The sequence below is a fragment of the Orcinus orca genome, chromosome 19 (assembly GCF_937001465.1).
Source record: "Orcinus orca chromosome 19, mOrcOrc1.1, whole genome shotgun sequence".
In the NCBI taxonomy this organism is placed as follows: domain Eukaryota; kingdom Metazoa; phylum Chordata; class Mammalia; order Artiodactyla; family Delphinidae; genus Orcinus; species Orcinus orca.
In genome coordinates, this window is record NC_064577.1 from 29,425,990 (window position 1) to 29,453,107 (window position 27,118).

At 59.8% G+C, this 27,118-nt stretch overlaps 1 protein-coding gene across 5 annotated transcripts; it reads right to left on the reverse strand.

Annotated features, from left to right (window-relative positions):
- Window positions 1–226: 226 nt before the first annotated feature.
- Window positions 227–26,859, reverse strand: RHBDF2 (rhomboid 5 homolog 2). 5 transcript variants are annotated; one of them, XM_049702018.1, is made up of 18 exons: window positions 26,755–26,859; window positions 10,255–14,345; window positions 9,134–9,261; window positions 8,265–8,460; window positions 7,974–8,180; window positions 6,598–6,726; window positions 6,131–6,249; window positions 5,777–5,971; window positions 4,710–4,821; window positions 4,414–4,488; window positions 4,069–4,230; window positions 3,601–3,710; window positions 3,388–3,451; window positions 3,199–3,293; window positions 2,894–2,969; window positions 2,642–2,742; window positions 2,310–2,463; window positions 227–1,605 (listed from the first exon to the last, which is right to left on the reverse strand). In XM_049702018.1, exons 2-18 carry the CDS (start codon window positions 10,396–10,398, stop codon window positions 1,186–1,188), a joined length of 2,487 nt encoding a protein of 828 aa, XP_049557975.1. In that variant the 5' UTR covers window positions 10,399–14,345; window positions 26,755–26,859; the 3' UTR covers window positions 227–1,185. The 5 variants fall into 5 exon arrangements, with proteins under 5 accessions (XP_049557975.1, XP_033294468.1, XP_049557974.1 ...); XM_033438577.2 differs by having other exon boundaries at window positions 10,255–10,420; window positions 26,755–26,843; XM_049702017.1 differs by lacking the exon at window positions 26,755–26,859 and adding an exon at window positions 24,241–25,275.
- Between the last annotated feature and the right edge of the window lie 259 nt (window positions 26,860–27,118).

The following is a 27,118-nucleotide window of genomic DNA, read 5'->3' on the forward strand; positions in this document are numbered from 1 at the left end:
GATACTTTCGGGCTTCCCTGGTGGCGCAGTGGTTGAGAGTCCGTCTACCAGTGCAGGGAACGCGGGTTCGTGCCCCGGTCCGGGAAGATCCCACATGCCGCGGAGCGGCTGGGCCCGTGAGCCATGGCCGCTAAGCCTGCGCGTCCGGAGCCTGTGCTCCGCAATGGGAGAGGCCACAGCAGTGAGAGGCCCGCGTACAGCAAATTAAAAAAAAAAAAGATGATACTTTCTTAAAGAATATCATTTAATACATTTCAGACATCGTCCATACAAAGTTAGCGTTACTTTAAAAAAAATTAACTGGTAAAAAAAAAAAAAAAAAAAAAAAAGGCCTGATTGACCTTGGACAACCCCTGGACACGGGTCCTTGGGGTGGCCCTGCCCTCACCTGGGCAGGAGTGAGGCAAAGGATGGTTGGCTGGCTGGCATCAGTCCAGCCCCAGGAGGCAGAACACTGACTTGAAGGAAGGGACTGGGCTGGGAGGGGCTGGGGGGCCTGGGTGCGGGGCAGGTTCAGCCTCTGTTTGCTGAGCTCAGCGGAGGCTCTCGGATTGCCGGTCTGTGTCTCTTTGCTCCTTCTCTGCCCCAGACCACTGCCAAACCCTGTCCCAGAAGGTTTGGACCCGGAGCCTTGTGGGCAGGCTCACCAGGCCAGGGATGAGTGCAGGGCATGGATTCACAGGGCAGAGATGGGAGGGGAAACAGGTAGGGGCCGTGGCCAGGCAGGGCTGGGAACCTGGTGGGAACCCCAGCCAGGTCCCCAGGAAGGGCAGGCTCACAGCAACGGGGAGGGGGAACGTACCAGCAGAGCCAGAGGTGGGAGATGGGCAGCAGCCCAGGACCTTGGGAAGAAAGGAGCCCACCCCCCAGGAAGTGGTCCTGACAGCAGGGGAGCAGGGTGATGTCAGGGCCTGGGCCCTGAGCTGCAGAGAAACACATGTTCGGAGTGTCCCCCAGCCCAGGCCTGGGGAAGGGGGCCCTCAGTCCCCCAAGGAGCCGCCCTTGATGACCGTCTCCCGCAGACTCAGCCTCTCCTGGGGGCAGAGCTCCTGGGAGCAGGGCCGGCCCCCCAGGGTCTCTGGAGCGGGGGTGGGCGCTGTGCAGGCAGGCAGCCTGGCCCGGGCACAGTCTCCCTGTCCTCAGCGCTGCGTGGGAGCAGCCGTGCCAGCCCCGCCAGGCAGGTGGTCAGTGCAGCACCTGGTCCAGCTCGTACTTCTCGCAGAAGTGGCTGGTGAAGGGGAAGCAGGTGAGGTACTCGATCCAGGGCCAGTGGATGGGGTAGACGTAGAGCCAGATGACCAGCGAGGCGAAGAGGCCGGCGAAGACCAGCAGCGACACGAGGATGAGGGCGCGCTTGCGGTACTTGTCGCTCGTGCCGAAGGTGATGTAGGGCAGGAAGGCGAAGGCCAGCAGCAGGCCGCTGAGGAAGCCAAAGATGTGGGCGATGTTGTCGATCCAGGGCAGGAGGCCGCAGATGAACAGGAAGAGCACGATGGCCGACAGGTTCAGGAAGGCCTTCCAGGGCCGCTCCAGCAGCTGCCAGCTCTGGAAGAGCTCCACGAAGAGGCAGGCCAGGAGGCCGAACTGCGACCCTGCCGGGCCCACCTGCGGTGGGTGGATGGGGAGGGGACAGGGTCACTTCCGGGTGCCACGTGGGAGCCTGTGGGGAGGCCTGGGCACAGCCGGGCTGGAGCCCCAGGACCTGGGTCATCCTCTCCGTGAGCCCCTCCCAGGGTGGGGACCCCGAACCTGACGGCCGGAGGGCAGGAGAGGTGCAGCTGGAGCTGCTGGAACAAAGCTGGGCTCGTTCCACCCACCCTTTCTGCGACACTGAGCACCTACTACGCGCACGCCCAGTGCCATAAGCAAGACAGACTGCTCCAGGCAGCGCACGTGGGGAGGGACAGACAGACACTGAACAAGCCCACAGCGTGAGGCTGGCTGATCAAAACACTGCCGTTTCTTTGGGTCAAGAACGGTTGCACGAGGGCAACTTCATATGGCCCAACTCACAGCTATAGGACGCGCTGCAGGCGGTGGTCATGGTCACAGAGAGAAATGAAGCAAAGAGGCAGAGTGAGGGACGGGGTCCAGGTCTTCCTGGAGGTGACCTCTACACGTGACCCAGGGGCATCACTGCTCCCTCGCGCCTCGGGATGGACTAAGGAATTGGCCGGGAAGCCCCCAGCTTAGCTGTCCATCTGCTGTTGAGCCTGACGTGGCAGGGGCTGTGCGTCCCTCAGGCCAAGCCAGGCGGGAGACGTGGAAGCAGTAGAGCTAGCCCTCCCTGCCGCATCCTGGGTCCCTACCTCCGCGCGGTACGGGAGGAAGATGGCACTGGCAAGGTTGCCAGTGATGCCGCTGAGAATGAAGATGATGGCGATGCGGTGCCAGCCGGCCAGCTTCTCCAGGTCCCGTAGGATGGTCATTTGGAAGATCACAGACACGAGGCAGTGCACCACGCTGGGCAGGGACACACCGGGCATCAGCCCCCCGCCCCATCTGCCAGCCAGCGACTTCGGGAGCAGCGGGGTCTGGCAGGTCGTGCCGGCTGCGCCCTGGCCCAGGGGCCCCTCCTCCGGGAGTCCAGGTGGGCGGGCACCACAGGGGTCTGGGGGGTGGGCAGCGAGGCACCTCTTACCCAGCGTGGAGGAACAGAGACAGCCAGAGCCTGTAGAACTGATCTGGGACCTCAGGATTGAGGAAGGGCAGCAGCCCACACACCTTGTCCAAGCAGTGCACCTGGGGGTGAGAGCACGGCAGTCAGCGCCTAGGATCCCGCTGGGTCCGAGGCCCCGATGTAGGGGGCAGGACGAGATACCCGCTGCAGGAGAGCATACAGGCTGCTGCACCTGGCTGCTCGCGCCCAGGGCCCCACCAGACCCCACCTCACCTGGGAGCAGAGCGTGGCCTCTTCGTGGAAATAGCCGTGCACGAACTCGCAGTATTCCCGAGTGGTGACCTCACAGCTGGGGGACAGGGAGGCAAGGCGAACGCCAGGGCCCTGAGTCCTGCCCGCCCCCGCCTAGTGCCCAGTGCCCGGCCGCAGCAGGCACCACTGGCAGGACGCGGTGCCCCTCTGCAGGAACCTGCCCACACCACGGACGGCCCCCGAGTGGGGAGGGAGGACGCCAGCTGGGCGGTGGGTGACAGAGGGGGAGCACAGGGGCTCCGGGCCCAGGGCCCAGGCCGGCTCACCTGCCCTTGGTGCCGATGCAGCAGGGGCGGCCCCGAATCTGGCAGTCCATGTGCGGGAAGCCCGAGCGGTTACTCTTGGCCTGCTCCGTGCAGATCTGCCAAGAGGGGCACAGGCAGCAGCTAGGGCTGTGCAGCAGCACGCAGGCCCTCCCCACCCTTCCCGGACCACTCTCCCCCCTGGACACTCACCGGCCACTTGGTGATGTCATCGGGCCAGATGTGGGCACCACTGGAGGCCGGCTCCTCGCAGGTTCTGGAAGCAGAGGTCGGAGGGGGCAAAATGAGGGGCCACGGCATCCCCAGCCTGCCACGCCCACTGGCCAACATCCCCGTGGGTGGCACAGACCACATGATGCTCAGCCCCATCTCCTCAGCTCAGCTGTGGGTCTCCCGGGACTGTACCTGGGGTCCTGGTTGCACACGGCCCCCGATGTCCGCTTTTGGCCCAGCGCAGACTTGTCCATGGGGGGCCCCGTATCATCCTGCCACTTGACAAAAGTGGCCAAAGTCTCCTGGAGGATGGAGGCAGGCTGGTCACGGCTAGGACAAGGTCACCACCATCAGAGTGGGCAAGGGCCCCTCCAGGGCCGGGGCTCTTGCCCTGCTGTCCAGGGCTCAGGCTCATCTCCCAGACCCCCACCCCCACTGACACTCCCAAGACCCAGCTTTCACCGCTCTGGGGCTGGGCAGCTTGGCACCCTCCCTGTGCTGAGCTGCGTGCAGGGGTGTGTGATGCCAGGGAGGGTAGAGGAAGGACAGAGGCCACGTAGACACTGCCCTTGAAGGGCCCCTCCCCCAGGCTGGGGCAAGTGGAGATGGTGCAGGGGACCAGGGTGGGGCTCGCAGGGGTCGGAGGGCCTCTGCCCCCACCGAGCAGTCCTGCTGCAGCGTCTGGATGCAGCCCGAGTGGTCATTCTGGACACAGCAGCCCGAGTCCCGCTCCAGGTCTCGCTCCCGCAGCACCAGCTGCTCGATCTGCTGGTCCTTCCGGATGCAGGGTGAGAACTTGGCTCCCAGATGGATCAAGTCAATCTGGGGGCGGAGGGTGGTGGGGAGTGAGCTCGGGTCCAGACCTGGCTGCTCCGTTGAGAGTCTCCCCCTGGGGGCCCCTGATGAGGGGGGCTTCCAGGCAAGCCAAGTCCCCTTCCTGCTCAGCTGGGGTGGCAGAGGCCAGAGGTTCCCTGCTGAGATGCTGTCCCTGCCTGGGCCCCTTACCGAGCTGGGGCCAATCCAGAAGTTCTCCTGCTGGATGTACTTCATGCTCTCGTACACACCTCTGTTCCTGAGTACCTGGTGCAGAGGTGGAAGGACGGGGGGGTCAGGGGTTTCTCTGTCCCAGGAAAGGGCCTCCGGGGAAGGGGCTGAGAAGCAAAGCAGTGGTGAGCCCAGAGCACCCTCCTGCTTGGGCCAGGTTGTTGCCGTGGGAGGGCCTGGGTGGCCCAAGATGCTGCCGCCTCTTGGGGGAGGCTAGGATCCCCAGGGCGGAGCCCCCCTTCCCTAGCCCCACTCACCAGCTGGGTGGTGACGTGCTGGGCGAAGCCCACCGGCGCGATGCCGTACGTGCAAATCACCAGCAGTGTGATGATGACGTGGACGAAGGTCAGCCAGTAGGTGAAGTAGGGCCTGCAGGCAGAGGCCTCGGGTCAGCGGAGCCAAAGTCACATCCCAACCCTCAGCCCCAGCCGCCAACAGCTCGCACCTGCTCCCTATCCTCCACTACTCCCCTCCAACTCATCCTTCTCCACAGCAACTCTTAATATGCACCTCTCTGCGTCTCTCCCAGCTTAAATCCTTTCCATGGCTTCTCGCTGCCCTGGGGATAAAGTCTAACATGGCTCCTTCCCCACTGGTTGCAAGGCCTTGCTACGTCTGCCCACCTCCCTGGCCTCCTTCCTCTCCTTCTCCTGCAGTTCCTGGAACAAACCCCAATCCCCGCAGCCCCAGGGCCTTTGCACATGATGCTTCCTTTGCCTGGGATGCCCTTGCTGTCTCTCTTCACCCAGCTAACTGCTGCTGCTCCTGACGACGCTGCCCCCCACCAGTTGTTCACTCCCACTCTCTGTCCTCCTTCTCCAGGACACTCACCACACCTGCTATCACTTAATTTTTTTAAACTTAGGGTCCAATGTCTATCAGGTTGCTGCTAATTGTACGTTCTTTGAGAATGGCCTCTTCCCAATCCTCTGGCTTCCCCCAAGGTCTCTGTGCAGGCCTCTTCACAGTCCCTTCACTCGTGGTCACAGCTTCTAACTGCCCCTCTGACCTACCCTGCCCGCCCTGCTCCCCGCAGAGGAAGCAGGTCCAGAAAGCGGGGAGGGTGGAGAAGAGGCGGCAACACCCGACAACCCTTCCCAGGTGACGTGCATGCTTGTAGGGTGACCCTAGGGGCCGTCCCTGCTCCCCTGACCCAAAGACTCGATGAACAGTAAGGGGAGCTTCGGGAGGGGCCCCAGGGGAACCTGGAAGCTCCCAGGCCCTCCTGGATGGCTCTCAGCCCTTCTCCCCTGGGCCTACGCCTGGGAGTGGCTCTCCCCGCACTGTCACAGAGTGGGCGGGGCCCCAGGCCGGCGTGGCTCACCGGTGACTGTCGAAGCTCTCCAGCTGGCGCTGCACGGTGCTACTGATGCTGCGGCGGTAGCTGCGGTTCAGCCAGTTGCCCACAACACCCAGGCCGTAGTGCCGCTTCTTCCGGTCGAAGGCAAAGTGCTTCACCTTGGATGCGATACGCTTGCCACGTTTGGCCGCGGGCACCTGGTCTCGGTCAGACTCCTTCCTGGTGAGGACGGTGGTCTCAGCCTGGTGTCCTCCCCTCCCACATCCCATGACGGGGGTCAGGAGGGACCTGTGGTCTAGGGAAGCCCCCTGGCAGGGTCGTTGGGCTCTTCCTCCACAGTGCCACCTCCCTCCACCTGGAGGATTGCCCAGAACTCACAGAGGGATCTGCACCTCTTCGGGGGAGACCGGGGAGGCCGAGCGTGGGATGCCCCGGAAGTAGCTGGCAGAGAGTGGGGGCGACTCAAACACATCGTCAGGCACGGAGCTCATTTCTTCCTGGAGTGGGTGTGGAGTCGGGGACACAGAAGGAGACAATGTGAGGAGTCACCGTCTCCAGCACTGCCCCCAGTAGCTCAATCAAAGGGCAGGACAAAGCCGGACAGGCTCTTTGGAAGGGAGGTAGAAGGCACGTGTTTGTGGGCCCTGATGGGGACTTTCCCGGCTGGCACCCTTCCTTACCCCAGGTCCTTGCCCTGCCGACAGAAGGACGCACCCCCGTCCCACCGATGGGCCTTTGGACATCTCAGGGGCTCCCAGCAGAGCATGACTGAGGCCGGGTGACCTCTCCTGGCTCCCACCCACCCCGGTCCCCCGACCCCGAGGGCCCACACACCCCATGCTTGCCTTACTAAAAAATGAGGAGTAGAATGTCTCTGCTCCATCGACCGCATCCTCCTCCAGGAAGCTGGGGTAGGCAAAGCTGCGCTTGACCACCCGGTACCGCTGTCCTGCGGCATCCATTACCGAGCGCCCCTGTGCCAGACAGAAGCATGGGCGTCAAGCCCAGGTCAGGTACCCCTGCCCCTGACACCAAAGGAGTCTGTCAAGCCCATCTGTCTGGGGAGGTGGGACCCTGCCCAGAGCATGTGCATCTGCGAGAGAGGCCAGGACCGGGCTCCGGCTCCTGCGTAGCCTGACTGCAGCAATCTCTACATGGTTGGCTCTTAACTTCTCCCTGGTGACCTCCGGCCCTCTGGCTTGGGCACCTGACACCCCACCACTCATCCTGCACCCTTATTCCCACGGGCTTCTTGGCACGGCACACCAGGCCCCTGCTGACCTTTTGATCCCATCTCCTGCCATTCCTCTTGTAAACACACTTCACTAAAACCACCTGCTACTCCCTCCTACCTCCAGGCCTTTGCATAGGCCGTTCCCCTTGCTGACAATGCTGTTCCCTTCCTGGCAAACCTTTCCTTATATTTCTCAAGTGCCTTCCCTGACACCAGCCTCTCCTATGGGTGGGCCCCAGCACTTATCACACTGAATGGTGACACCTGCCCTCACCCGAGCTGAGGGCTCCTCTAGGGCAGTGACACTGGCTCAACTCACTCTGTAGCCCCTGTGCCCAGCACATAAGGGGGTTCAGTAAACACAGGTCAGTGAGTGGTGCCTGCACATTTCACTTCCTACCTTCCACCTTATGTGTCAGTGCAGAAACCAGCTGTCTACACTAGGGACAACTAGAAGTGGACCACTTCTAGTGGGACCACTAGAAGGATGTGGGTCTGGCGCCCAGGGATCCCGGAGCAACCACTGCCCTTGGCACAGAGGAAAATGCCTGGGGACAGAGGTGCTCTGGAGAGAGAGATGCTCTGGGGAGAGAGATGCTCTGAGGAGAGAGATGCCTGGGGAGAGGAATGCTCTGGGGAGAGAGATGCCTGGGGAGTGAGATGCCTGGGGAGAGAGATGCTCTGAGGAGAGAGATGCCTGGGGAGAGAAATGCTCTGGGGAGAGAGATGCCTGGGGAGTGAGATGCCTGGGGAGAGAGATGCTCTGGGGAGTGAGATGCCTGGGGAGAGAGATGCTCTGGGGAGAGAGATGCCTGGGGAGAGAGATGCTCTGGGGAGAGAGATGCCTGGGGAGAGAGATGCTCTGGGGAGAGAGATGCTCTGGGGAGGGAGATGCCTGGGGAGAGAGATGCTCTGGGGAGAGAGATGCCTGGGGAGAGAGATGCTCTGGGGAGAGACAGGGAGCAGGCTGGGCAGAGGTGTCTTTACCTTGAGGAAGGCCGTGGCAGCTTGAAAGCTCATGTGGGCCACAGAGATCCTCTTGCGGTGGGGCAGGTGGGAATAGCCGCCGGAGCGGACGCTGGTGAAGGAGGTGAGGGACAGGACCCCAGGGGTCAGGGGTGGGTGCGGGGCGTGGGGCCGGTCCACCTCGTCCGGGTGGCGGAACGCCCGTCCTCGGGCCAGGGGATCCACAATCTGGACGGGAGGGAGGTGGTGAGCAGAGTCAACTGGGCCCTGGGCCAAGTCATCTGCCGCCCCGCACCCCCCGCTGGAGCCCACCTTGGGCATCTTGCAGGGTCTTGGAGACTCGGTGCCCTGGAAGGAAGGCAACTCTTGGCTGGGGAGCTCCAGGTCCCGCTGGCACGAGGCCTTGAGCCGGCCGTAGCGGGCGCTGCAGTGGCGCAGGCTCCTGCGCTGCCAGTGCTGGTGCTTCTGCTCCCAGTCGCTGCTGACCCCGAACCACTGGGCCGTGCCCCTGCGGGAGCAGATGGGGTGGGGAGCAGGCGGGTGTGTGACACGGGAGCGACCACAATGAGAGAAAGGCCATGTGTGCAGAGAGGTGACAAGAGAGGTGACAGGGCACATGTGTGTGCAGGGGAGGTGACGGGCACGTGTGTGTGTGCAGTGGGAGATGACGGGGCACTGTGTGTGTGCAAGGGAGGTGACAGGGCACAAGTGTGTGTACAAGGGAGGTGACAGGGCACATGTGTGTGTGCAGGGGATGTGACGGGGCATGTGCGTGTGTACAGGGGAGGTGACGGGGCACGTGCGTGTGTGCAGGGGAGGTGAGGGGGCACGTGTGTGTGTGTACGCAGTGGGAGGGGCAGATCAGCTTCCCCTTGACCCCTGGTTCGGTGCCCAGGAACCAGATGGGCAGAGGGGGATTCAAGTCAAGAGCTTGAGGGCTGAGCTGGGAAGGCCCCGGGAGCTGCTCTGAAGGGCAGGGGTCCACCCCCAGCTCCCTGACTCCCCTCAGCCTCCTCACTGTGGCTTCCTACCAGGCACAGAGCAGCCTGGGCCTCAGTTTCCCCGCCTGGACAATGGGCTGCCTGCCCGTGCCTCCCGGGAAGGGCCCAGGGCCCAGGTCCCAAGAGTTGACTGGCCCAGGGTGGGTGGGGAGGAGGTGGGGACGCGGTGGGCGTGCTCACCTGCGGATGCTCTGGGACAGGGAGGCCTGTCGGCGGAAGCCGGGGCGCTTCTCCGAGCCGCCCTCCTGCCATCGTGCCCTCGGCTCCTGGAGGCTGACGCTCTTCAGGAAGGCTGGGTTCCTGGGCCTCTGTGGACAGCGGGCAGGAGCATGGGCTGTGACTGCCTGCAGCCCAGATCCCAGGCTGGCTCTGCTCTGGCTCCCAATGTGAAGAGCCAGACAGAACAAACCTCGACCCGAGTCTACCCCAAGCTGCTTTCATTCCGAGGGTCAAATCGTCATTTTCTAGTGTCTTCGGCGATCCCAGCACACGCTTCCCTAGCTCCCTATCCAGCGCTCCTGCCTCAGGCCTTAGCCGTGGCTAAGCCTTGGCCTCGCCTGGCTTTACATGTTTGAAAGAGCCCTTGGCATGAGTGGGCGGCATGAGACAGCCTCCCCGGTGCCCCAGGCTGCGGTACGCGGGCCTCTCACTGTTGTGGCCTCTTCCGTTGCGGAGCACAGGCTCCGGACGCGCAGGCTCAGCAGCCACGGCTCACGGGCCCAGCCGCTCCGCGGCATGTGGGATCTTCCTGGACCTGGGCACGAACCCGCGTCCCCTGCATCGGCAGGCGGACTCTCAACCACTGCGCCACCAGGGAAGCCTTTTTTTTTTTTTTTAGCCCACGCTCTTTGCAGCTAGTTCTCAATGAGCTCTTTATGGAACGCTGGTCCGGACCGGACTGCTGGCAACGTTGATTCCCCCCCGTTTCCCCGCAGGAGCTGGGCACTGGGATCCAGCTGCTGGTGCTGCAGGTGCGCTGTGCCCCTTCCCCCAAGTCACAGGCAGCCCACCGCCCGCAGAAGGGCCAGGGCTCGGGCAAGGGAACGGAAACAGCCAATTCCCAGGCGGAACCGGCAAGTGTTTCTTATTTTCCCTGGCCCACCATGAGACAGAGACTGAGCTCAGGGCCCACCCCCTGTGAAGTGTGGGGCCAGGAAGGACGGGGTACAGCCTACAGCAGGGACACAGGGCAGCTGTGGCTCCGGAAGGCCCTCCTCCGGGAAGTGAAACTGCCCGAAAGGTGTCATGGGAGCACAGCGGTGGCCGGTGGCAGGGCGCCGAGCGCCCAGCTGCTCCCTTACCTGGGGCAGCATGCTGGCCTGCTCGCTGGGGTCCGGGGTCCTGGGCGGAGGGATGGCGATGGATAGGTTGGGTGGCTTCCGGCTCTGCAGGCGGCTACTGGACACCGAGGAGACGCTCTCGCCATTCTTGTCAGCGGAGGCCATGGTGGGCGGGCGGGTGAGGCAGCTGGAATGGAAACAGGGAGGGGGCACAGGTGTGTCAAGAGGCAGCAGGACAGGAGGGGACACGGGGACAGTCCAGGGTGTCAGGGTGGTACCTGGGCAGGCAGCCCAGACTGAGAACAACCTGTAGAAAGTTGGTTCAAACCTAACTCTGGATTTCCGGGAAGGGAGGCGAAGGTTGAAAGAAGTGCAGCCGAAATTGTAACCAAAGGAGGCATTATGCTTCCAGAAAAATCACAAGGAAAAGTATTGCAAGCAACGGTAGTAGCTGTTGGATCCGGCTCTAAAGGAAAGGGTGGAGAGATTCAACCAGTTAGTGTGAAAGTGGGAGATAAAGCTCTTCTCCCAGAATATGAAGGCACCAAAGTAGTTCTAGACGACAAGGATGATTCCTTCTTTAAAGACGGTGACATTCTTGGAAAATACGTCGACTAAAATAAGTCACTATCGAAATGGCATCACGTGAAGCTGCCACTGAAGTTCTGAAATCTTTCATCATGTAAATAATTTCCATGTTTCTTTTACAATAAAGTAATGATATCCAAACTCATGATATTCAGTGTCTCTGAAATTTAGTTTCTCTGTATTGATTTAAACATTCCCAAATAAAAGTATATCAACGAAAAAAACAAAACAGAACAAAAACCTAACTCTGGACACTAAACCATGAAGCAGAGACTGACTCTGGGCTGCGTGGGGCAGGGTGAGAAGGTGTATTTTCATCCTTCATTTGCATTCCAGGGCAGCAGGGGTCTGGGAGGTCCCCAGCTCACCACCTCGTTCCATTTCCAGTCTCTCTGCTTCAGGCGAGGACCTCACCCAGAAAGGAACATTGAGGGCCAGGGATGCAGAGCTGCTGTGATCTTGGCCACCTCATCAGCCTGGCCAGAGCAGCCCAGGGGGCCGGAGGCAGCTTCCTTGGCCAAAGAGCCCTGCCTTCGTCCTGGGGGCAGGGCTTGGGGGAGGACAAGGGGAAAGGCTCCAGGCAGCCCACAGACAAGGGGCCCACAGCTGTGCAGGGAGCAGGTGGTTCTCAGAGGAGAGATCCCTGGGCTTTGAGCAAGGAAGGAGCAGCTCAGCCTAATTCGCAGGTAGATGAGAAAGCCACCGTACTGGTCCCTGTCCCCCAGGGTTGGCAGGTTCCTCTTTCAAAGGAAAGTGAAACTGCCACCTGTCTGGTACTTTTTTCTTTTCACAAAGGAAGAATATTATATCTTAATGATAAAGATGATATATGAACCTTGCCAAAAAAAAAAAAAGACTCAGAAGACTGTAAAGCAGAAAAGTGAACTCCTGGCCCGCCTGTCACCCCACGTTCCAGGAAAGAGCTCGGTGTGCACCCCTCTCCAGGTGCCTCTCTGCACTTGGAAAAGGACACGTGTACTTAACATTTTACACGCACTCATACCTTTTCTTCTATAGCGTGGACATCCTTCCCTGTCAATGCAGACAGATAGCTTTACCTGATCTTTCTTGATGACTGGGAAGGTTTCACTGAGTGGAATGTACCAAGATTTACTTAATTCCAGACTGATGGTTGTTTAGATTCATGTCCAGTGTTAACGAACACCCTTGCCTATACCGTGTGTACTTGTCCCAGTATTATCGCAAGACGAACTTCTAGAAGTGGAGTTGCTGGATTGAAGAGTAATTGCATCTTGAATTTCAATGGATCTTGCCAAATGGCCCAGCCAGGAGGAAGTAGCAGTTTACCTCCACCTGGGGCTTTTCCACAGCCATCATGGTGCCACTGACACTCATACCCCCTTTGACCCACCAGAACTAACACCTCCGCCTCATCTATTCTCTCCATTTCATCTCTCACACTGCCCGTGACTTTTTTCTTGCTAAAACCCTTCACTATTTCCTCTCCCCACGTCCCAAGGCTGCTGGGGCAGGTTTGATTTCTCTCCCCTCGCACAAGGCCAGGGACCTCACATCCATCTGCCAACTCAGGGGAGAGTCACACAGGAGCCCTCCAGCCATGGGACGGGCGCCGAGGTGTGGGACGGCCGGGCAAGGCAGCAGCCACCTCTGTTCCCAGTCTGTCCGCTCCCCACTCTCTGTCCAGCTCCTAGAAGAGCCACCGTTGCTTCTCAGCTGAAGGACCACAGCCTCCAGATTCCTCTACCTGCTGCCCCCCGAGCTCCCACCCCGGGACCATTTTCCACACGGCGGCAGAATCCACCTTTGAAACATGCAAATCATACCATGTCACTCCCTGCTCAACGCTAGGCCAGGATCTCCAGCTCTCACTTAAAGCAAAGTCCAAACTTCTCACTGGGGCCTCTGGACCCTTTGTGGCTTTGTCTCCTCCTTGTTCCTTCCCCACCCCATCAGGCCACCCTGGGCCCCTCACCGCCCCGCACCTACGAAGCCTCTGTGAGGAGGTGCTGAGGGCTTGTGGTCAAAAGCACAGACTGGAGCCGGGTGGCCAGGGTTTGACCTGCACTTGACCATGGGTCACCCAAGTCCTCACCTTACGAGGGAGGAATAACCCGCTCCGCCGGAGAGGTGTCCTGGGCATCAAACGACTGTACGCATGACACACACTCAGGCAGCATGGCCACAGAAACTTGTTCAGGAATGTTCACAGCGGCCTGTTCATTGCGGCCCAAAGGTATAAACAAGCCAAATGCTCACCGACATACAAATGGATGGGGGGAGGGATAAATTAGGAGGTTGGGATTAACATACACACGCCACTATACATAACATAATCAACAAGGACCTCCTGTATAGCACAGGGAACTCTATTCAATATTCTGTAATAACCTATATAGGAAAAGAATCTTAAAAAGAAGAGATAAATGTACACGTATAACTGAATCATTTTGCTGTACACCTGAAACTAACACATTGTACAACTATAATATTAAGATTTTTTTTAAAGTGTACTATGATCTGTGGGAAAAAAACATACAAATGGATAAAAAAATGTGTTAATCCACACCGTGGACAATTACTCAGCCACGAACAGGAATGCTACGCTGAGATGGGCTACAGTGTGGATGAACCTGGGGGATGTTATGCTAGGTGAGAGAAGCCAGACACAAAGAGACCACTTACTCCAGGGGTCCAAATACAAGTCCAGAAGAGGCAAATCTATAGAGACAGAAGGATGAGTCGTGGCTTAGGGCTGGGGGAGGGGGCTGGAGGATGACAGCTAAGGGGCGTGGGTTTTACTCTGAGATGATGAAAATGTTCTACAGTTGACAGTGGTGATGGTTACATACACCTGTGAATATACTAAAAACCATTCAACCGTACACTTTAAATGGATGAGTTTTATGTGAATTACATAAATTAAATGTGAACTATATCTCAGTAAAGCTGGTTAAAAAAAAGTCTCCAGCAGGTGCTCCATAAACGTTGGGCCTCTGCCCCTGCTGGTCCCTTCCTCCCCAGATAAGATCATCGCACAGCAGAGCAGGTAGCTCCTTCTCATCATTCTGGTCCCAGCTTGAGCGCCACCTCCTCCAAGCAGCCCTCCCTGGCTGCCTGAGGCAGCTCCCCCTCTACCCCATGTGCCTCTCCATCACTTCACCCTGCTCACCTCCCTCGCTGTCGCTGTCCTCTTTCTGACTCATTCGCAGCTGCATCTCCACTACCAGAAGAGTGCTGGCCCCCATGCAGCATTAGGACGTAGTTGTTGAAAATCAGATAAGCAGGCAAGCAAAGCAGCTGGTACCTGGGGTCCAGCCCACTCGGCTACCCAGATTTCTACCTTCAGGGTCTGGGTTGAGCTCACACCTTCCTGGGTCTTGTTGCAGAGGGCTTTAGAGCATGTTCTAGTCCTTTCCTCACTCTGCACAGATGCTCTAGGGTGAAGCCTCAGCTCTGCGGAGAGGTGGATGGATGCAGAGACAGAAGGAAAGATGGACGGATGGCTCCAGGTCAAGCAGGGCAGCTCCCTTGGTGCTCACAGCCTATAAGGAAGGGAGGGCAGGCTCAAGGGTGCATGTCAGGACTACTGCACCTTTTGATCTTATTGACCTCAGTCTCCTCATCTATAAAATGGGGATAATTCCACCAGCTTCATAGGTGAGGGATTAAGAGATATATTCTCTTCCTCGTCCCCCTGGAGTAAAGGCCCTTGTGGTGATGAGCTGGATGCTTCAGAGGGCCTGGAGGCCAGCAGCCTCTGGGCATTTACCTAATAAAACCACCTAAAGACCTGGGCTCTGGGCTGGGAACCATAATCAAGATGGTCCCTACTTTCTTTTCCTGTTTCTACAGAACTTTACTAGAAACATTTAACTTTAAAACACGCAGGCATTATTGGCTATCTTCTGATTAAGAGCTGTTTTCAATTAAAGTAAGCCAAATATTCAAGGCAGTGTTCAAATGATTCGGAAATGTTTTGCTGTTGTTTTGGTTCTTTAAATTAACAATTTTTTTAAGGTAAAATCCACACAACATAAAAGTAAGGATTAAAAAGCGAACAACTTGCGGACTTCCCTCGTGGTCCAGGGGTTAAGAGACTGTGCTTCCACGGCAGGGGGCACGGGTTCTAGCCCTAGTCGGGGAACTAAGATGCCACATATGCAGCTTGGTGCAAAAAAAGTGAACAACTCCAGGGCAAGCCTTTGTTTTTGAGAAGTCCCGCATAGGGGACATTACCGTGTAGCAGAGCACTCGGCAGCCCCGGCTTGGTAGAACGCCAAGGGCCGTCGGGGGCAGGACAGGGTCAGGGCCCCGGGTGGGCCAGGCCTTCCTCGGCCCTTCGCGTGCATTATCCCGCTTTGTCCTCAAAACACCCTTCGAGACAGACATTATCATCGCTTTCATTTTGTGGATAAGAATGGAAGCTCAGGGCTTCCCTGGTGGCGCAGTGGTTGAGAGTCTGCCTGCCGATGCAGGGGACACAGGTTTGTGCCCCGGTCCGGGAAGATCCCACGTGCCGCAGAGCGGCTGGGCCCGTGAGCCATGGCCGCTGAGCCTGCGCGTCCGGAGCCTGTGCTCTGCAACGGGAGAGGCCACGACAGTGAGAGGCCTGCGTATGGTAAAAAAAACAAAACCAAAAACAAAACAAAACAAAAAAAGAATGGAAGCTCAGAGGGGTTGAGTAACTTGCCCAAGCTCACACAGCCAGGAAGGGGAGCAGCTGGGACTCAAACTGCTCTGGCTATAGTGCCTGAAGTCTCCTCGGGAAACAGGCGCCCCCCCCTCCTTAAAGCTGGGGTACCCTTCAGGCTGGACAGCCTCCTATCAGGGAGACAGAGTAGAGAGTCCAGCCTGGAGGGAAACTTGGTCGAGCATCTCAGCACTTTGCAAACTGTGTTCCTCAGCGGGCTGGGGTTACCCAGAGGTGCCCAAGGGGCTGCCATGGGGTGAACTGGAGGCCGGGGGAGGGTCTGGGCTCCCCTCTGATTCCCCTCTGGCTTTACATATTAGAGCGGGGTCTTTCACTTGGTTGCTGAAGTCGTCCAATTACAGGTGAGAGGAACTCTGGGTGCGGAGGGGGTGCCAGAGAGGGATCTGAGGCAGAGCTGGAGGCCCAGGACGCTCCCTGCTTAAGGCCTGAGCAAGACCTGGACATCACCCTTCTACGCTTAGTGCAGGGAGTCCTGACCCTTCATCCCAGGGGGCAGACAGGCCGTGGATGATGAAGCCACTCGGAGATCACAGACAGGACGTGGTGCTGGCCTGGCTGGCGCCTCGGACGCCACTCTGCACCACTCTGTGGACAGCTCCAAGACAACAGCCTCACCTGGGACGCCTGCACAGAAAGTTCTCCAGCTTGGCCTCCTCTGGGACCAGGGTACAGTGAGAAGGCACCAGGTGGGCACTGCCCTTGGAAACTGGCACCAAGGAGGGAGGGATGCAGTGGAGGAAGGCTGGTGGTAAGCATGGGGCTGCCGGGTTTGAGCTTGGATAAGGTCCCCAAGCAGGTAGGATCCTTCTGGAGCTCACAGCTGATTACATCTCCCCACAGTCAACACCAGTGCCCTTCAAAACCTGCCCCACACACCACTGGACACACCACATCCCCCACAGCTCCCCAAGCTCCTGCTTCCTCTCATCTGAGGCCCTGTACCTGGCCCACCAGGCTCCACCCCATCTGCCTGGCCAACACCTACCAGCTGCTTTAAGGAGGGTAAAGTGTCATCTCCTCCAGGGAGCCTGTCACGTTACCACCAGCCAAAATCAACCACTTTCTCATAGCATCCTACAGAGATCTGCCTACATGTAGGTATCTCCCACCCACCCCTGGGCAACACAGGGTCCACAATCCAGTTAGCCCTGTTAATGGCTAACTGGATGGAAGGCGGGGGAGAGGGTGGGCGCATGCACAGCTGCAGATGGTCAGTCCACACTGACCCTGAACAGAAACTGTCTTCCGGAATCCTGCAGCCAGCCCAGGAAGTGGCTCATTCTGGAAGGATCTACCGAGTGCTGCTTGCCCCACCCCTGCTCTGTGACCACTGCCCGGCCAAGGATGGAGGATGCTGTCCCAGGATGAGTCCCTAGAGGACCTCCTGTTTCCCCCCTTCTCCAGCACAGCCCAGATTCCCCAACTAGCCCTCCCATTCCAAGGCCATACCACCCCTGGCTGGGACCCGTAGCCCAGGACTTGCCGTGCTGCTGGCATCTGTCCCAATCTTCTGACAGGAAGAAGGGCAGACTCAATCCAAGGCTGAAGGACTGGTGAGACTGGACCAACCCCAGGGAAATCCTAGGGGTCCCAAAGAGAAGTGGCACGGCCCTGGAGAGCAGAGGCAGGGCTGGGGCACATTTTCCCGGGGAGCCACTTAACCATGTCCATAGGGCGGTGCTGAGAGCCCTGGCCTGTAAGCAGCGTGACCGGCACAGCCTCAGTTTCCTTCTCTGTTAAGCGAAGGGATTGGACAAGGTGATGGCCCAGCTTTGACACACGTGAGGCCCACACATTTGGCATAAAAACACCACTTTGGGGACCTCCCTGGTGGTCCAGTGGTTAAGCCTCCGCGCTTCCATTGCAGGGGGCACGAGTTCGATCCCTGTTTGGGGAACTGAGATCCCGCATGCTGCAGGGCGTGGCCAAAAAACAAATGCACAAAAACACACCACTTTGCCCCAGTCGCTCTCCACCACAGACGGGAGGGCCTGCTCCTGAGGCCGCGTGCCCCCAACTTGTGCAGAGATGGTAGGCAGGTGCACCAGAAGCCCAGCCCCTGCCTCGGGGCTCAGGGAGGGAGGGGGAGGGGGCGGCAAGTGCTCGGGGCAGATGCAGGGGTCGTCGGACCCACTCTGGGCACCTGCGTAACCCAAGTCCAGGGCATGGGGCAGCCCAGATGGCAGAGACCAGACAGAAAAAGTGCTGGAACACTGGGAGCACCGCCCCGCCCAGCCCTTACCTCCCGCGCCCTCAAAGTGCTTCCTCACTGCAGAGGAAGCTGTGACAGCCTGGGACCAGGCTTCCTCCTGGCCCAGTCACATCCGCTGCTCTCTGAGACCCCCAGGCTTGCAGCGGCGCCCAGACCGTGGGCGGGGGGGCGGGGTTTGAGGGCCTGGCCCACCCGGCTGGCCACTGTCACTTGCCCGCAACAATTTTGGCTTCGGTGGGGCCTTCCCCAGAAAAGAGCCTTCAGCCCCAGGATACCTAGGAGACCCCCAAAGGGCCCTGGGTAGAGAGAGGGGGTCCAGCATGGGGTAGCAGGGGTGCATATCCAAAGAAGCAGCGCAGTAGAGAGTTCACATCACCCGAGGCACCCACGGGTTGACCGACCCAGGGTCTGAACCACCACTATGCCCACACCCAGTAGCCTAACCCCTTTAGCAGCAGCCAGGAGCTGGCACATGTGGCAGAAACACAGACTCAGAAACTACAAGCTGGTGCCGCTGGGGAAGCCGGTTTCCCCACAGAGGGTGGAGCTGGGCACGGCCGGCTGAGCCCGTCCCGGCAGCCACGGCCAGGGTGAGCCGGGCCTCCCCCGCGGGTCCCCCGCCAGAGCACTACCAGGGCACACGCTGGCAGGGTGCCCCCTCCCCAGGCTGCATGGGCCCACCGTCCCCTCCCCACCTGCCCCCACGTGTGCTTCCACGGTCCTGAGGAGTCTGGCTCCGGCGCCCGCCTTCCCTCTCTACCTGCCCGCCACCGACACACTAGCAGGTTTCTGAAAGCTCCCCTGGTCTTGCTAACGGTGGATGGATTCTCCATACCCCCGGCTGTGAGGACCTCATGAGCCGGAAGCAGGCGACTGACACGAGGACTCAGCCTGCGTGTGGTCAGAAATGGGGACAGAGAGAAGGGAGGGGTCCTTGGAGGAGGGGAAACAGGCTTTCTGAACCACGAGACATGGTCAGGAAGTTTACGGGACCCCCACGGGGAGGGCCTCAGGCCCCCCGAACAGAGGAAGGGAAGAAACCACCACCTGGCCCAGAGGTTCCGCCCAGCTGGCGGTGGGCAGGCCGTCTGCAGAGAAGGGAGGCGGCCAGGGCCGCTGGGACCTGCCTGTCCCCCGCTGAATCACAGGATGTCGGGGTGAGGGCAGGGGGCAAGGAAGTGGCCTCTCTCCCTGGCTTCCCTGTCACAGAAACCGAAACCCGATGTTTCCCTCCCCACAGCCCTTCTGGGAACTGGGTCATTTTTAGAAAGCAGCAAGGAGGAAGCTGGCCCTCGTCCAGGGTGCAATCCCCAGCGGAACCCCTGGTTCTGCTGATCTCGGAGCCACTCCGGCTGCCACGAGGCCCGGCAGGAGCAGCTTATGTAAAGACTGCAACCTCGCCCAGGCTCCCTACCCGCTGGCCCGGCACGGCCAGTGACTCACCAAGGACGCCTCCCTGCCCTGGCGAGAGCCGGTGGGGACAGGAGCGCCGGGCAGGAGGGAGCAAAGGCACCCAGCTGGGGGTCACGCAGGATTAGGAAGACAAAAAATGGACAGACCAAGAGGGAGGGAAGTAAAGTGCGCCAGACCCAATCATCAGAGCTAGAGAAGGCGGGGGGGAGGGGACACCTATCTATCTCCAGAAGCCGGCAGGAGCCGTCCCTGTGGCCGCTCTCCCTCCTGGCAAGCGGCCACTTCCCTAGAGGTGCCAGTCGGCAGACACACTTCACAGGCTGCCCCAGCGCACGCCCACCCTTCAGCCCAGCTGCCCCCAATGGAGAGGAAAAATGAAACCACCTGTGGGTTTGTGCTCCAGCCGCAGGGAGAGGCCCCACTCACAGAGGGCCCTGGCCTGGGGAGGCCCCGATTTCTCCTCCACCTTGAACGGCTTTGCTCAAACTCTAGAAGATAAAGAACCTGGGGACAGGTTCAGGGACCTGGTGACCTTCCCCATCAGACCCCAGGCTCTGGGCTCCCCATGACCCAGTTAGAGTGGGTTGGGCATCACGGCCGACCCCAGACACGGGAAGTGGGAGCTGGGCACATGCTCTTGGTGGCAGCCTGGAACCCAGTGTCCGCCAAGAGCGTGTGGGTGCGAGGAGGACGGGTTGCCATGTTCACAGCCCCACTCTGTTCCGCCCGGAGGCTTTCTCAGGACCACACGTCAGCGGGGCTGGCAGCGATGTGAATACCCCCATATTCTGTGGGGACCCCAATTCCAGAAACCCAGCTGGCAGTGCCCGAGCCCCATGTCCCCACGGCCTAAGGTGTGGCAGCTGCTGGCAACATACAGGGACAGGCATTATTGGAAGTGGAAGCGGCACCAGATCTCCCCAACTGACCACAATGCTGGGCCCTGCCCACCGTGGTGCCCTCCCAGAGGCCCCTTTGGGAATCTCTGGACTCCAGAAGCTGCTGATGGAAGCAGATCAGGGGAGAGCAGTTGAGCAGAGACCTTCCAGACCCCAGGCAGTAGTGGCTTCCAGAGCCTGGGGGCCGATGGCAGCTTAAGGACAACAGCGGGAAGGGAGCAGAGTGGCCGGGTCCTAGGATTTTCTACCCAGCAGCCCGGCCTCCTTTGGGAAGGTGGCCTATTCTGTCCCAACCCTGCTGTTCCCTGAGCATTGCTGTGAAGGACAGGAGTCAGAAGTGGCCCCTAGGGGCCCAGAAGCCTCTGGTCCTTCCAGGCCAGACACCAGGGCACAGGAGGGATCCTGGAGAGGGGTCAGCACCTCTGGGCACCACGCTGTCCCAGGTGTGAGGTGAACCAGGCTTTGCTCCAAACACTCATGAGGATTTGCCTCTCTTGGGATCTTGAAGTAGTGGGAGTTGGGTTTCCACTGGACCTTGGAACAGGCAGAGGCTTAGCACATGCTCAGTGGTGGGGGAGAATGGGGTGCAGCATGGGTGGGGGAGCAGGAGAGGCCCACCTCACTCCTGCTGGGGCTCCCACACCCCGAGGTGCGACCAGGCTGTTTCCAGACACGACTAACCTCGGCACACAGAGCAGGCCTCTGTCCCGTGCTTACAAGGGTGGAGTCCACCCAACTTCCACCCACTCCTCGTGGCCTGGCTCCAGACAATGAAAACACTGTCCAGCTGGGGGAGGCACAGGGTCAGAGTCCCAGCCCTGACTGCTGTGTGATCCTGGGCAAGCCACTTGGCATCTCTGAGCCTCAGTGTGTTTATGCATAAGACGCTAAGGAGCCTCCCAGGGGTCTGAAATCTAGGTGGCTTTGTCACCACTAGCTAGGGGTCACCCTGGGAGCACAGGCAGCTGAGGGACAAAGTCTGACCATATCTCACAGAGAGGTAAGCACCTCACCCAACGTCACTCAGCCGGAAGTCAGGCCCTGGGCTGCCCTGAATCCCTCACCTCAACACACTCAGGACAGGGCGCTGGGTGCCCCTCACTTCTGGAGGCCCAGGTCGGCTGTCAGCAGGGAGGCAACATGCCAGGCAAACACTTTTCAGCTTGTAAACAGTTATTAAGGAGCTAATAAACCAGACTTCCCAGAATCCTGCCCTGGGGCTTTGCTCCTTCCCTGGAAGAGGCTGGCCCCAGCCCCAAAGGCTGCTGCGAGGGCTTCGGGGCACATGGACGTGGGCCATCCGGGCCACTCAGACCACGGGAGCTCTCCACACACGTCACCAACCCCATCCCCTCATCTTGCTTTGGAGCTGTATGGGTTCTCTTGTTGAGAAATGAGGGCTGGGGAGCTGGAGACAGGGCTTAAACCCTGGCTTGGCCACCTACCCGCTGGGAGACTGGGCAAGTTATCACTTCTGAGCATCAGTTTCCTCTGCTGCAAAATGATATGATGCAGCCCCCATCCCCAGGGATGACACGAGATCATGAGTGAACAGTGCCTGGGACACAATTGGTGGCTGGTAACTGGTAGCTTCTATTATTCCCAGCTGACCTCTGCCACCATCGCTCACTTGGTTTCTACATCTGAGCCAAGAGTTCCAGAGTTGACAGATCTCTGTTTGACAGGTGGGGAGACTGAGGCTCAAAGGGGTGAAGTCCCCTGTCCAAGGTTACATAGTTACGTGGTGGGGCTGTGGCCTCCTGCCACCTCGGAACTGGTCAAGCAAAGTGGCAAAAGAACGGGCAGTGGGGTGGTGACTCAGGCGCTGCGGACGAGTTTTAGGTGCACAGGCCTTTGACTCATGAGTCCCTCCCAGCCCGCCAAGCAGAAATGACATCACCTAAGGCCTGATGCCACTTCCCAGCTTATCTAAGGACTTTCACAAGCATCCTCTCACCCTTGTCCTTATCTCACGATTGTCATTGGCTGATAAAGCCATGAGCTAAACAGCCAGGGCTCAGGCCAGACTGCAGTTCCAAGTCCTGCCTCTGCCCGGTCCCACGGCAGCTCTCCCACCTTCTCTTCCAGGGCTTTGGGGCCCACACTAGAGGCATGACCTGGGGAGAGCCACCAGGAGAGGGAAAAGGTGCTTCTTGCTGGCAGCCGGGCAGGACCACCTGAGGACCCTCTCGCCACAAGCTCCGGGGCCACACGTGGGAGGCAGAGAAAACCAAGCTTACCCCGCTCCCACCTCCAAGAAGCCCGGCCAGAGGGAGCAAGGGCTGAAGGACACGGCCTCCACGACCACCACCCCCACCATCATGACGCACATGCTGCAGGGCGGGGGCCAGCAGTTCACAGCCTGATCCCCCACTCCCAGATGGAAACCCACCCACTGTTCCCATGGCCTCCGTGGTGCTGGGGGTCCCCTCCCCCCCAGACACAGCCACTTCTGCAGGATAACAGCGGTGCTGCCTTTCTGCAGTATGTTCTCACCTCCTCCCCCCAACAGCTCAAGAGACGAGGTAAGACCTCTGGCATCACCATGAGTCTGTGCCAGGGCACACAGACACGTTCCTGTTACTGTGACAGCTCGCCCACTGCATTCTTAGTGCAGCCGGGCACCTGCCCAGGCTTTACATGAGTCGCCACTGGAAACCTCACAGCAACCCTCCCAAGTAGACTACTGTGAGCCCACTGGGGAAACTGAGGCACGGACTACTCAAGTGACCCCCATCCTACTGACCACACTCTCATAGCCCAGGTGCCTGCCAGCCTTTGGGCCCGGCTCCCCAAGCTGGGAATCACCCCCTCCCACTGCTGCCCCTCACCCTCCAGACCAGCGTCCCTGATGGCCCACCTCGTCTGCCCTGCCCGCTTAGCTCCAACCACTTTCCTAGAGGGGCTTGGAATGTGCCTTCCCGTAGCTTTGAAACCTCAAGTCTTGCATCTGGGTCCCTGGATAAACTTACCGCGTGAGGGAATGTGGACACTGTGGCTGTCTATACTGCCCTGAAGTTGAGAAGAAACTGTTTCCTTTATGCCAGTCCTGAGAGCTGCCCTTGCACGGCAGCCTCCCTGCCGGGGTCCCCACGCGCTAGGTCAGCCTGCACTGACGTCCCCGCCACTCCTCCCCCGGCCTGGCCCAGCCGGATGGGAAACTGGGAGCAGAGGCGTGAGCTCACTCTGGAAATCCCCGTGGTGGCCGGGGCAAAACTGAGGCCTGCTCCAAAGTGGGTGTCACAGAGACCCAAGGGGAACCGCAACCTGGAGAGTACATCTCCCCTGATGCTGCACCAGGTGGCAGGCAGGGGGCCGGGGCCACCCCAATCCCAACCCCAAGGGAGGCGCCAGGTGGCTCATCCCAGTCACATGCACAAACATACACCCCTGACTTCCTGCTCTCGTCTGGGGTCTCGCCTGGGGACAAGTGCACACAGCAAATCAACAGGAACCCTGTGAAGAGCTCTGGCCACAGTGAAAACACCACCACTGACCCAGAGCTGGGCTCGGACCCCAGCTGCTCCCACAGTGCATTTCCGGTGTGATTATTCCTCCTCTTCGAGGGCCAGGAGTCCCCATCTAGGCAATGAGCGTGTGCCTGTGTGCATATGTGCGTGTGGGTTACACCAGGTATGGCTGCAGCTCAGAAATGAGCACATCAGGTAGGAGTCACCTGGTACTCTTGCTGGCAGGTGGCAGAAGGTTTTAGGGCTGGGCCTGGGAACAGACAGCCCAGGTTCGATGTCAGGCCCTGACAATTACTTCCTGAACAGCTCTGTCCAAGTCTGAATGCTGCTTTGTGCCTTGAGAGGCACACAACAGATGGGGGTCACTATTATGGGGTTGTTTTTTTTTTCAGCTGAACAGATGAAAGTCTCACTCCAGCCTTTTAAACTTAAAAGACCAAAAGAAGCCCCAAAAAGCAAAAGTCAAACCAGAAACTGCCACCTGCCCTCTGACCCCACCAGGGTTCCCAGGTCAGGAGGCCAGGGTCCAGAAGTGAACAGGGTGGTGGGGGGAGGGAGGGATGGATATTGTCAGGAAGTGGGAAGGGAGGGCAGTGAGGTGGCCTGGGCTCCTGGGCATGAACGGCTGCTTCATCCCATCCTGCCCCTCTGTGACAGCCCCTCGCCCCAATTCCCTACAAAGCGGGAGCATACTCCTTGAGTCCAACCCAAATAATTCAAAGTCATGCCTACCGGGGGAACCCCAGGCCTGTGGCTCTGCTGTCCTCCATCTCTCACTGGTGCTGAGCTAACACCACGAGCAGGGGGCGCATCACTCCACCAGCAGCTGGGCCCACCCCGGGCCTCTCGTCTCACCCAGGGTTCCCACAGCCACGGTGGAACTTCCTACTGCAGGAGGGAAGCAGATTGGGGAGCTGCAAGGAATTAGGCGCCCTGTTATTCCTCAGATGTTATTTTCCTGGTGTAAGTGACTGAGGAGTCAGGTGTGGGTTCAGAAGGGAAAATTACAGCTGGTCACATGGCGTCAGGCGTCCAGGCCCACCTAGCAATCCAGCGTTGGGAAAACCTATGAGAACAGAGCTCGCGCCCCGGCCCCCCACAGGGGTATTCGACCTCCAGGGTTGCCCTGGCTCACCCTGTGTGGGAGGTGCCCTAGGGGCGAAACACTCCAGGACAGAGCTGTGAGAGGGCCCCTGTTCCCAGCGCCTCCCCCAGAGCACCGAGAACTGCTTCCTGCAGGGCTCGTGGTTTAAGCAGGGAAGAGGCCGGCTTGTGGCACCAAGGGAGGCCTACTGCTAGGGCGTAACTGCCCTCACACCTCCTTACCGCTTACCTCATTTAGGCTTATTCCAAGTTCCTCCTCTAACCCCTGGGGAAACTGAGGCAGGGAGGGGCAGTCAATGAGAAGTAACTTGGTGGCCCGGGTACTGCGCCAGGGTTGCTCAACCTCAGCACAGCACTACTGACACTTCGGGCTGAGTAATTCTTCGTGGTGGGAGCTTCCCCGTGCACTGCGGGGTGTTTAGCAGCACCCCTGGCCTCTACACCCTAGACCCCCTCCCCGCAGTTGTGACAACCAAAATGTCTCCAGACACTGCCGAATGTCCCCTGGCAAGCAAAAGTCACCCCCTGCTGAGGACCACTGCTTTAAAAGAAGCTTCACGGGCTTCCCTGGTGGCGCAGTGGTTGAGAGTCTGCCTGCCGACGCAGGGGACACGGGTTTGTGCCCCGGTCCGGGAAGATCCCACATGGCGCAGAGCGGCTGGGCCCGTGAGCCATGGCCGCTGAGCCTGCGCTCCGCAACGGGAGAGGCCACAACAGTGAGAGGCTCGCGTACCGCAAAAAAAAAAAAAAAAAAAAGCTTCACTTTCCACTCTTTGCTCTGCTTTACCTACAGCAAGTGACAGTAACATAACACAGACTCTGGGCTCATTATGCCACCCACACAGGGTCCTAAATCTATAGCCATTGGGAAAGAGAAGCCAGTCCACGTGTGGGGTCAAACCCGCAAGCCCTCCCCTCCTTAGACACTCCCTCTTAGGGGCTCCAATTCGAGGCCTCCCCCTTGGCCTTTCACCCAGTTAGGCTGAGACCTGGACTCCCCTCTGCTCTGGGGTGGTGGGTTTATACTCTAGGGACATACTCCTCTCTAACCCAACACAGTGCCCTGGGGGAACGGAGGAGGGGCAGCCTTTCCAAGCCCCTCTGTCCGGAAGTCAGGAGTCCTGGGTCCAATTTCTGAGCTCTGGACCAGCCTGGCTGTGAGCCCACCCTCCCGCACCTGTTTCCACCTCAGCTAGACTGAATGGACAAACTCCGCCCCGACCGCGGCTGCTCACCCAGGAGAAAGGGGAGGGGAGGGGAAGGTATGAATTCCAGGCGCTTCTGGGAGGAAGGCGGGACTGCGCGGTCCTGCCCTGGGGCGGTCCCCTCTCTTCCTCCCGGGACTTTAAACTTCTGCCCAATCGGCATGCCCCCACCTCTGGTGACCCGTGGCCCAGGGACCCCTGAGGCGTCTTGTCCGAGCTGAGTCCCAGGGGCCGGGAGACCCGGTCCAGCGGCCCCGTTCGAGTAGAGCCCCGGCCTCTGGCCTCGGGCTCGGCCCACGTGGGGCCCGAGTGACCCGCAGCGCCGGCCCCTTCGCCGGCCGCGCACCGCCGCCCCAGGGCATGCTCGGGCGCGACCCCACGGCCCCTCCGGGGCCCGGAGTCCGGCTGCCGCGAACCCGGCCTCGCCCGTCGCCCCGCGCTCACCTCCCTGCGGCCCCAAGTTCCCGGGACTCGGCTCCTAGCGGCGCCGGCTGGCGCCTGGGCGGTGGCTCCTGGGGGCGGGGCCCCAGCGCTCCGCCTCTTCCCTACCTGCGCGCGGGCGGGAGGGCGGGGCCTGGCGCCGGGGGGCGGGGCCCGTGGGGCCCCGCTCGGTCCCAGGCGCAAGTGTCCTGCTCTCCTGCTCCCGGCTCGCGCCGCCCTTCCGCGGTCGGCCTAGTGGTGTCCCCTACTGGGCAGAGCCCTATTTTCCGCCGGAGCTGGTCTCTTCCGGGCGCCGTCCTCTCCTACCCCGACAAAGCGTATAATCTAGGTCTGAAGTACCATCATCAGGTCAACCCCCAAGAAGAACCCCTCCAATAAATGACAGCCACCTTCCATACCCCTCCCTCCAGAGCCTTCATCCTTAGGCCAAACGGGCCTGTTCCCTCGAAACTTTTAGCCCTCACCCTTTCCCTGAAACACATTTGGAGGGTCTCACCTACAAGTCCTGCTGCAGCTCCCGCCTCCGGGACGCCTTCTCTGATCTCCGCCACTGCCCTCGCCTCTCCTCTACAGCGAACGCGCCCTCCTCCGCATCCTCCCGAGGCGGAGGCTCCTTCCGAAGCTGAGCCCAGGTATTGCTCAACTTCCCCCGCCCCCACCCGCCCTCGGCACTAAGCGCAGAGCTGGCGCAGATGACAGAAGGGTGCCTAAGCTTTGCTACTAGGAGAAGCCCTCACTGAGTGCCTGTGTGGGCGGCGGGGTCTCTGGAGGAGTTACAGGAGTCTCCTTTAGGGCAGACCCGGTAAAAACCCGCGATGCCTCTGTCCCCACGACACAGACCTTCCCGATGCGGCAGAACC